The sequence below is a fragment of the Lepidochelys olivacea genome (assembly GCF_965140295.1).
Source record: "Lepidochelys olivacea isolate rLepOli2 genome assembly, chromosome: 1".
Lineage (NCBI taxonomy): Eukaryota > Metazoa > Chordata > Testudines > Cheloniidae > Lepidochelys > Lepidochelys olivacea.
In genome coordinates, this window is record NC_140411.1 from 124,754,577 (window position 1) to 124,765,772 (window position 11,196).

Consider the following 11,196-nt stretch of genomic DNA (forward strand, 5'->3'; position numbering starts at 1 on the left):
ATCCAGTGACAGTGTGAAACAGTTGGTATTCATACATTATTATTTGACTTGCACAAAGAGGGTAAGAGCAGCAACTGTCATAGTTGTACATTGATCTAACCAATTTCAAAGGCTTTTGTTCTTTATTTGATAGGAGATCCTCAGCTTTGTGTACATATCCTTATATGTTACCATGTTCAGGGGTTCACGACTGAGCCTTTAAATATTTCTAATAAATTATCCTAGGGCAAATGTTTCTACCTGGCCATTAACAAGCCATTACCATTTTTTTCTTTGTTTTTTCAGTGTTTGTGGGCTACCTCTGCACAGTACTTCTCATGCTTCTCCTGCTTATCTTCTGGATAGCGCCAGCTCATGGACCTACTAATATCATGGTTTACATCAGTATTTGCTCACTGTTGGGCAGTTTCACTGTGCCCAGCACAAAAGGCATTGGGCTGGCTGCTCAAGATATCTTTTACAATAATCCATCAAGTCAAAGAGCCTTGTATCTCTGTTTGGTTCTTCTGGCAGTGTTAGGATGTAGCATCATCATTCAGTTCAAGTATATCAATAAGGCACTGGAATGTTTTGACTCATCTGTGTTTGGTGCCATCTACTACGTCGTGTTCACCACTTTAGTCCTGCTGGCCTCAGCCATCCTTTTTAGGGAGTGGAGTAACGTGGGAGTGGTAGATTTCTTGGGGATGGCTTGTGGATTCACCACTGTATCCATTGGAATTGTTCTTATACAAGTCTTCAAGGAGTTCAGCTTCAATATTGGGGATTTGAATAAACCTAATATGAAGACAGATTAAAATCATATTTGAGGGGAACTGGAATGGCTCAGGGAATGATACAGAGCCTTCCATTTCTAGGTAACTGATTCCGGTATGATTGAGATTGGCAGTTGTTACCCTCTGAGAGAGTGGTAGCTTGTGTGAAATGAATTGGTGGCCTCCATCCAGTTTTAATGGACAGTTGTCCACATACCCAAAATCACCATAATAAGTTGACATTAACTAATATCATTGCTGACTGTCTCAGCAGAAAGGCTAAGGAATGAATCAGCATAGAGACTGATGTATCTCCTTGCCCCTAAAAGGTGGTCTATCCAGAAAAGGTTTGATGACATTCTGGCAGGCCGGTATAGGAAATCTTTACATTAGACTGCCTGTGATGTACTCATTCTGTGGATAGACATCATCAGTTTCTAATGCACTCAGTCCACCACCTTTCATGAATGGTGTATGCCCTTTAAAAAAAAAATTGTAAGCAAATGGAACAATTCTGTTAATTTCCTTAAAACAGCAATGTGTTCACAGTCCAGGCTGTGAATTGTGAAAAAAATGTTGATTTGAATTGTGGACTACAGGTTTGTCCTTTGTACAGTAACTGCCTCCGCAATTTGGACTGACACAGGTGAATGCACTGGGGGAGGCGGGGAGTTCTAAATTAAGTCATTGGTATAGAGTAGTGCATCTAACCCTTAAAAGCTTGCACTACTTACTTACCAACTGAAACTAGCTCACAGATCCAGCTGAAACTAGCATCCAGATTACAGGTATACATTTTATTCATAACTCTTTTAAGTGCATTAAGACATACAGCATTCATCCAAGAGCTTTTAATGGTTCATGGACAGGAAGAGGGTGAAGGACGTGATGCACAGTCTTCCTGTATACATGGTGGGTTATCCAGTGCCTTTGTAATCTAAAAATACCACTTAATTTGAATGTGTTTGTTTCTGCGACCTTGTAACAGGTTAGAATAATCCAGTTTTGTTGTCTGTAATATTTGGCTGTATTCAAATTATAAGCATGTAAAGCAGACAGAAAGGTCAGAATATTTTTGGAAAGGTTTCCAAGCCTGAAGTCAATACTGAGATGCTTTGGTGGCTTCTGCGAACATCTATAATCATAATGAGAAGTAACTGATAAGGGGTCTACTTACAGCAATCCAGTATATGTAGAATCCAGTTATACAACAGAATATAGGAAACTATTTAATAAAGTAGCTAATTGACAAAATTGTTCTTCAGAACAGGATAATGAGTAAATGGATTTGTGTGTCATTAGATTGCTGATTATGAAATCAGGCTGTGAACCGGCACTGTTATGAGTAAAATTTTTGTGAGAAGTACAGGTGTGAGATTTCTTCATTAACTCAGAAGGATGGGTAAGATTATGGCCTTTAGAAAGGTGGAGTTGAGTAACCCAGTACACATGCATTCAGATCCAGTATTTCACAGCTGCGTTGTAGTTCCGCAGCAGTATTTTAAAGGCTTGTGCAAGTGGCCCAAGCCATGGTACAATTGGTTTGGATGACTGGATTACAGTATATGAATGTGTCAAAAAATAGGAGAAATTACTGATATTCACAGAAGGATGTATTGATCTTGTCCTTGGAGTGAAAATAATTTTCATAGTATAATGTAATCAGTGATCATTATATACATAATGTCATTGGAAGAGTGTACCAAAGGCTTGAAAATAAGTGAGAGAGAAATTCTTTTGTTTTAAATTTGGAGATAAAAGTAGATTTGTGTAGCATATAACTACTGAACACCTGGCAGTCCAGAATCTCTCATGAGACAAAAGGGGGGGTCACCAGACACCATTTGAGAAGGTTACAGATGTCAGTCTATAACAGGGGTCGGCAACCTTTGAGAAGTGGTGTGCCAAGTCTTCATTAATTTAAGGTTTCTCATGCCAGTAATAAATTTTACATTTACAGGGGCCCGCGACAGAACCCCAGACTGGCAGTGGGCTGAGCAGGGCCGGTGGCCAGGACCCCAGCTGGCAGGGGGCTGGGCGGCTGGAACCCTAGACCAGCAGTGAGGTGAGCAAAGCCAGCGGCTGGTATCCTAGGCTGGCAGCAGGCTGAGCGGGGCCGATGGCCAGGACCCTGGCTGGCAAGGGGCCGGTGGCTGGAACCCTAGACCATCAGCGGGCTGAGCAGGATGGCAGATAAAACTCCAGACTGGCAGCAGCTCACTTGCTGCCAGTCTGGGGTTCTGGCCGCTGGCCCCACTCAGCCCGCTGCTGACCTGGGGTTCCGTTCACCCAGGCAGGCAGCAGGCTGAGTGGGGCCGGCGGCCGGGACCCCGGCTAGCAGCAGTGTGCCAGTAAAAATCAGCTTGCATGCCACCGGTTGCCGACCCCTGGTGTATAACAAGAGGTCAAGAACAGTATCCCATAGCTAAGTTTGTGGGCTAGCTGTAGGTAATGCAAACCTTGGTTATTTAGAGGTGTTGCTAACTCAGTAATTGGTGTTTTGTTTTAAAACCCCAGCTCACTGGAGTCATGTGACTACTTGAGACACTTGGCTTTTGATTTAAAAGAAAAGTCAGTTGCTAGCTCTCATAGTTACCGAGAAAATCATGAAAATGCAACCCCAGGGAACACTAAAGGTTCAAAAACCTGAAGGCAAATAAAAAGAACCCCAAATGTATTATTTTTAAGCCAGTGTCATGGTTTTTGGAGGCCTGACATAGTTTGTGAACATACAGGTTTGACAATACTGGGGTTATCAAATCAAATAATTTGATACATGGAGGAAAGGACAGACAGCATCTTACATCCAAAAATCTCAGCTGTTATGATTTAGACTTGAGAAATGATGGAAACATATCTTATGATATTAGGCCAGGAGAAGGGAGAAAAGAACTAGCAAACAAAAGGAAATTTTTGTGCATTTTAAAAACACTTTTATACAGGGGTATGTCACTCTTTCTAGGCAGGATTTTTCTAGATGAGGGAATCAGGTGTTGAATTTTAAATAAGGTTTGGCTGAGTTCTTTTTTTACATAGTATTGATTGGAAGAAAATATCTTGATTACTCTAAAGGGTGACTTTGTAAATGGTGGTAGTTCCCTTTTGTCTGTTTGAAAACTGGATCCTAAGTAAATAAAAATAGACAAGTAGACTTGTAATTCACTTCTTCAAATGATAGCTGTTCTCAAAAGTAGTCAAGCCATTTTTTCAAAGCATAAATTCAGGGTTTAAGGGTTGCACATTGGTTTGGTATGCTAGCCATTAATCTCTGCAAATTTATCCAAATTCTTTCTCAGTTCAAAGTGAAAATGACTCTCATATCTCATACAGTCCTTATTTGGCCAAGTATGTTTGCTTATTTAAGTTTTTATTTATTAAAAAGGTGCCTATCCTCATATGCTAGGTGCTTATGCAAATTTTAAAATTATACAATCCCAAACCAAAATTATACAATCCCAAACCAACAAGATTACCCTGTCCCAAAGCAACCTCTTTCCACATCTTAAAACCAAGTTGTGATAAGCAGTCTCTATGCAGGGGAAGACTGAAATAACAGCTGTATTCTTTGGTCTTCCTATCCTTGGAGCTGATAAACTTCTGCAGGAATTCTCCTCTTCTCCCCAGCTCCTCCTCATCCATGTTCTGAACTTCTTGAAGTGGAGATACCAAAAGCCAGCACATATAGAGAAAAGCTTTTCAAGTGGCCTTGCACATCATTTATACCTATAGCCTTTTACATCATGAATGATAAATAATGAAAAAAATTATTTTTGCTACTCTTCGTTCAGCAAATAATGGTGTTCTTTTTATTTTCTGTCTCTAACTGGATCTGGCTCAATTCTAATTTTAAAACTATATTGACGTGTGTATTGTCACTGTTGATGGCATTCTTTCTCCCCTTCCCCTTATCCCAGACCTCTTACCTTTTCTATGTCTTTTCATGTTGCTTCTCTGGTTTAAAAAAAATTGCACTGTTGAAGGGAACTGTCAACTCTTCTCTCTTCCTCCCCCAAGGCAAGGGAGCACCTTTGAATAATACTTCTGAGTTCCATCGTCTCAGGGAGAAAATAATTGTCTCCTGAGCTTTGGTCTTCCTGCTACTGGGCCCACTCTTTTCACGTTGCTTCATAAATTATTTATATCGATAGCCAAGAGCCAGATTACTTAAATTCTGATTCCAAAGCAGAAATGACAGAGGATATACCTAAAAAGTGTTGTAAAGTGGACTGATAATATTGATGGGATTCATTAAAATATATTTATTTCCACAGTGAAAGGAGTTTCTTAGTGTCTGTGGCTTCTGTTAAATTTATCAGACATATTTACATATACAGTGCTCTTAATCTGTTGAAGATAGATTTTTGAGATCTATTAGCCATTCAAAGTATGGAGGATTGACATGTGTAGGCCCCATTATCATTAGTAGGTGTTACCCACATAAATCCCCCAAACATCCAACAGAAGAATAGAACCGTTTTTGATACAACCAAAAAATGTTTTTTCCTAAATATCTGTGTATAAAAAGCAAACTGTCTAAAGAAGATAGCTCTTGTACTAATTATCCAGGATACTGTATGTGCAAATAAAGCCTATTCATTAGTCACCTGAAACTAACATGAATAAGAATATTATATACACTATGACAAGTGATGCTTCCTAATAATAATTTTGGTTTAGACTGACTGTATATGTATTTTTCTGAAGTAACTAGCACTGACAGTGAAAGCACTGGATTTTGTTTGTTAAAATAATGGAAGCTCTAAGCTTTACTTTCACTTTTTATTTTAAAATAAGAGGCTTTTTTATTACAAGAAGGATTTAAAGAAAATAAATACAGGGACCTCAAACTGCAATGCACTGAAAGGTGAAATGTACCACTCTCACCTTCTTACTTAAACATAGGACATTGTAATACTTCCCATACTGTCCTTAGATACTGTAATCTACAGAACTGCTGAAGTTTATTATTGAAACAAATTTATATCTAATTATACTTAACTTCCTGCCTTCAAGGAGATTAGCCTTTATAATTAACTCTTTGGGGCCAGGGAATATGGGGTTTAAGTGCTGCAGAACATGTTAGTGCACGTAGCATTTGCACTAATAATGTTAGGAGCTCCAGAACTCTTAGTGCCAAAGTATTTCATACAGCAGTGTTGAAACTGAAAGATTGCAAAGGGTGAAAATTAGGAAATGGAAAGTCCAGAATACTTTGGGGGGAAATGTTTTTAAAGAATTATAAGTTTTTATTTTTTCTGTTCAGGTGGTTTGCACTTTGCGGAGAAAAAAATGTTACACAGAAGGGATAATCCTGAACTATTTTTTAAATGAGGGGATTCTTTTCCTCCTCCTCCTCCCCCCCCCCCCACCCCTGTGTGTGTTTAAATTAATTTTAATGGAATGTGGAAAAAATGGATGGGAACAAATATACAGTGTCAGAGGTTTGGTTACTTAAATACTACTGCAATATAGTTACTACAGGTAAAATGAAAATGGACTATTTTAGCTTCCGAATAATGTGTATATAGATTTGTTAATGGCTTACAAGTTTAGCTTACTATCTTTGATTTTTAAAAATAGATATAGGCATGTTGTATTTGCCTTGTGTAAATTATAAAAGGCTATTTATTAAGGTTTCTGATAACTAACCTATTTATTAATCTGTAACATTTTAAAATAAATAACTTATTTCTAGCTCAATGCTTGTTTGTGACTTTTTCCTGCTCTGCTTTTTATCATAAAGAAAATATTCTGTTTCACACACGCTTGGCCACCACAGGACCTAATCCTGATGCATGAACCAAAATTATTTTGTTTGTTCATCCACAAAACTCAGAGTCTTGCCTTGAATAGTGGTAGATGTACATATATAGAAGAAGAGTCATGTGAATGATTGAATTAAGCACACTGACGACAAGGGGTCAAGGCTTTAATATGTTAATACCACTGTAGTTTGTTTACAGATTAACTGAGCATTTTTCTTAAGATATAAATACCTGTCAGGGCTTGAAGTCCTTTACTTACTCTGGCCATACATTTCTATATTGTAGCTAGTTGTTTAGCAGGGTACACCTCTAACCCCATTGCTGAATGAGTGTCAGCAAGTGAGAGTAGAAACCACTTGGAAAATTATGCAGGCTGACCATCAAATTCTGCCTTCAGTTGGACCCAGTGCTGTAGTGAAATTGGCAACATTTTGGGAGTCACCATTATACTATCATGTCTGATAGTGTAGGCTAACAAAAGTGAGTATCAAGTGTGTCTTTCTGAGTGCAGGATTTATGAGCAGGAATGATTAATGTTGTTGTGTTAGCTTCTTTACCTGTGTTGAAGGGGTTACGCCATTGCTACTGCAAATCAGAGTTGGATTAATTTTAAAAAGGAAAAAGGTGTCTGTCAAAGATGATATTTTGTGGGTAGTGAATAACAATTAGTGTCAATACTCTTGACTGTGCACCCAGGCTCTATTATATATTCAAAGGTGGCAGTCATAATTCAAATGTGATCAGATGTAAAGTCTAAAAAATTATACAGGCTGACACTTCTCTTCCCACATGCATGATCACTGAACCTTTTGAATAGGAAATAAGATGGATGATATGTACTTTAGGGATGTTGATATTAGGAAAATTCAGACCTGTAATTCTCCACTGAAGCAGCTCCACCAGTGCACCATTAGTGGAAGCTTTAATATAGAAACGGAGGGCACTTATTTTATGTAGCACTGTGTTAAAACCAGCTGTGTCCTGTCTACATTAGTTTTGCTTTCATGCTTGCTATCACTAGAAGGACAGATTTTCGTTACCAATCTGTCTGGGGCTACAGGATCTTTTTGGGGAGGAGATGATGAGGCACACCAAGTGTCTAAATTTTAAAGCTTTATTAATAAAATAATAAAATAACAGCAGAGAGTGTTGGGAACACTCCCACGTCACTCAGGGGAAGAAAGAAAGAGTTCATGCCCTAAGCCCTAACCCACTTTCATATTCTCACATGCACGACCCAGACTGGCCAAGTCTGAGTGTAACGTCAGAAGAAGGCAGGGGGGGAGGTGGACGGGAGTGTTGTCCTGGGCCCAGGCCGTCCAAGGATCTGCTGTGCTCTCCAAATTGCTCCACCTTTCAGGAGGGTTTTAAGTCCTGGGCTCCTTTGGGGGTGTTCTATTCCACGACCTCTGTTCCTGGTGCTCTTTGTGCCAGTCCAAACCAGCTTTCTGTGGTCTCCTCGACTTTCTCCAAAACACACTGGCTAGACTTTGTTTTCCTCTGTGCTGGCCTTTGCTTGTCTCACTTGTTATGGGCTGGCTCTACAGGTCTGTGTCTGTTCAGTTGAATCTTCCTTTCTCATGATTGGTCTGTGGATTCTGGGCCCCCCTCTTTCTTGGCTGGCAGCTGAGAATCAGATGTGTGCTGTGGCCTTGAGCTGGCTGGAGTTAGCATCTTATCTTCGCACTGAGCTTGCTAGCTGCAGTGTTGAGTTAACCTGTCCTCTGGTTTTTTCTCCTCCTCTCTCAGCCTCTTGTACTCCTGCAAAGGACTCTTTCATTCCCCACTCACACACCTTTGACCCTCCCTAAAATGCTTTGCGATGCTAGCAACAGCATTAGCAACATACAATGCTGATCTGCCTTCCCAGGGGACTCCCTGAGGGAGGCGGTTTTGGGGTGTGACAGCAGAGTTGCACTGGAGGCGAATTACCTCAGGTTAGCAAGTTCCTAGGATTTCTATCTACAAGGTTTAGAGGGGGCCAGAGTTAAAAAGCCCAAAAATTTGACAGTCAACTCCTCTTACCAAAAACATTCCAAAATGAGAGCTACAACAATCTTAAAGTGGAGTTCCTGCTCTGGGTGAGGCAACGACATTTGTAAGTGTATATTCATCCTGCTTTTATCTCTTGCACTTTCTGCTTGAGAATTTTGAGGCTGTCAACCTTACCATGTCCCTTTAACTCTTCGCTGAATAGCAACATTATGATATACAAATGGAAATAAAATGTACATATTGACAGAAATAAAATAGGATGTGAATGTTAGCAAGAAGTTAAAAGATTATAGAGACAGCAAGATAATTTACTCTGTTCTGTTGATATTAGTAAAGATAATCAGTAACTTGGTAACATGTCAAATAACCTGGGTAAGACATACTACAGTATTATTGTCTTAGTGAACTCAGAAACCCAGATTCTTTGCTGTGCTCTGTTTACTAAGTGCAGTAGAGGGAGGCCTATCAGGGAGCCTCCTCAGGCTCCCTGATTCCAAGTTTCATTTTTTGCCAGCTACAGCCCTTATTGAATTTAGAATATTTTACGAGATGTTTTAAAACTCTTTCAGCTGGTAACAGTCACCCAAGAGACTATGCACCACCTGGGGATATCTGCCCTTGCCTCTCCCCACCACAGTACAAGCCCTTCCCCGGGTTCTCTTGGAGTAGGAAGTATGGCTTATGAAACAGCTAATATGACTGTGTGCTTGGGACTCTCAGCATAAGGAGAGTACCTAGCTGTAGAGATGTGAGCAGCTTTTACCTGCTTTGCACCACCTGAGATGTGCAAAGGGACCAGAATAGGCCAGAGAATCTAGTCCAGAATTCATAAGGATTTTGGCCCCAGTCCTGCAAAGGAGTCTGCCCCTGCAGACCTTCAATGTGAAATTCAATGAGACACTTGAATTGCTTTCCTGACTGGGTCTAAATGAGAAGTTACACTGCAAAAATGGAATAGATTAGTTGGGTCACCATCATCCTGACATTTGGGATTCACTCCATGTGGCAGCTAGTATTTCTGAAATGTGGTTGAAACGTTATGTAACTAAACCTGCTATGAATTATTCAGAGATACTGTGAACCCTTCATGTTACAGAGCATAGTCTTGAGCTTTGACATAATGATTTATGATAAAACATGGGGTAGGCTCAACTTTCATGTTTTTGTCTGAAACAAGGTTAAATTTATTTTTTGGACAGAGGCAGCAATCAAGATTACATAAACAAAAGGAGCAGCTAAAACCTCAAAGTTTCTTGAAGAAATTATAATACTTAATCTATTTAATATTTTACGTGTGATTATTCACTGTTCCCTTTAATAATGTTCCTAGAGGTTTGTTAAAAGGCTGGTTTTTTTTTTTTGGCTTGTATTTTTTTGGGGCATAGGAGAAACAGGTTACTATAAAGGGCACCTGTAGAGCTGAAGTCTAGTGCTAAGTACATTGTATGCATTTAATCAATCAGTCTTACGTGATACTGATTTTACTATTGTATTACTATTTAATTTTTAAAATATATTCAGTATTTCCAAAGGAAGTGATAATGAACAAGAATTGCAAACCTTTGCTCTAATAAATTATGGAAAGTTTTAAATCATACATTTTTGAGGATGGGGATGCAACTTCTGGTTTTGAACTTATTTCCCTATGTTTACTCAGTTTCTCTGCTGTGTTGATTGAGAGTCAAAGAAAGATGTGTCCAAGATTAGGCTAGCTCAATCAGTTTTAGGATCCAACATTCTCCAAAATACTTTCTTTAACACTTAAAACACTGAGCTTTCTCAGATGTAATGCATTTATACACATCTCTGTTTCACACTGCACCATTTTGCACAGTATATTTTATTTTTTTCTTTAATTCATTTTTGCACTGGACCCAAGGCTGTTGAGGCACAAAGTTACACAACAATTCAGATCTTTACATATTTGCTTACTTGGGCAAAAGTTTTTACAAGTGTGTGCATTTAATGTTAGGATTTTTACACTCGTTTTAATCTTGTATCCACACGATAAAATGCAATGGGGAGTAAAATAGGCCTAGAATTTAAAAACATCCCTTGAATCCTCAGTATGCTATTATAATGTCTGGTACAGGGAGGGGGCATTTTTGTCTACTAATGTTAAGATTGAATTCAATGAGAAGTCACTGGGTGAGGAAATACAGTAAGCTACCTCAGAGAGAAAAAGACTATCTGTTGTTTGAAAAATAAAAAAGCAAGCCAGATGCAACCATTTACAAAGAAGAGCAATAAGGAGCCAAGTTGACCTTTGAAAGAGGTTGGAAAGACAATACTGGCTGCAAGGCACAGAGGCTAAACAGAATCTAACCCCCTCTGAAAAGGTAACAACCATGCCACTATGCTTTCTCCATACGCACACTGTCACTTGTAGTTTTGGACTGTCCTCTTACACAAAGGCTGTCCTGCAGTTTAAATTTTAGAGCATCTCAGGAGGAATATTGTAGTCTTGTCCAAAAACACCCCAACCCCTGGGTCCTAAGGCTATGAGCTGTTAAAGTTGGGTGTATCACTTTTGTGTCAGGTTGAGAAAGAGGCTCAACTAGTCAGAGTATAAAATATACCCAAGACATTAAAGCAAAAACAGTACTTGTAGTGCATAAGGGAAAATATATTTTGACCAAAGTATAAAGTAGTAAGGAAAAAAAGTGGGAAAAGGGAAGATA

General features: G+C 39.2%; 1 protein-coding gene across 4 annotated transcripts in view; it reads left to right on the top strand.

The window, feature by feature from the left end:
• NIPA1 (NIPA magnesium transporter 1) overlaps positions 1–6,449 on the top strand; it is a 31,630-nt gene extending 25,181 nt beyond the window's left edge. For all 4 annotated transcript variants that reach the window (XM_084623613.1, XM_084623614.1, XM_084623611.1 and 1 more), the window contains one exon: positions 286–6,449. In XM_084623613.1, coding sequence (XP_084479739.1) covers positions 286–797 — 512 coding nt within the window. In that variant the 3' untranslated portion in view covers positions 798–6,449. The remainder of the gene's footprint in view (positions 1–285) is intronic.
• The last annotated feature ends 4,747 nt before the right edge of the window (positions 6,450–11,196 follow it).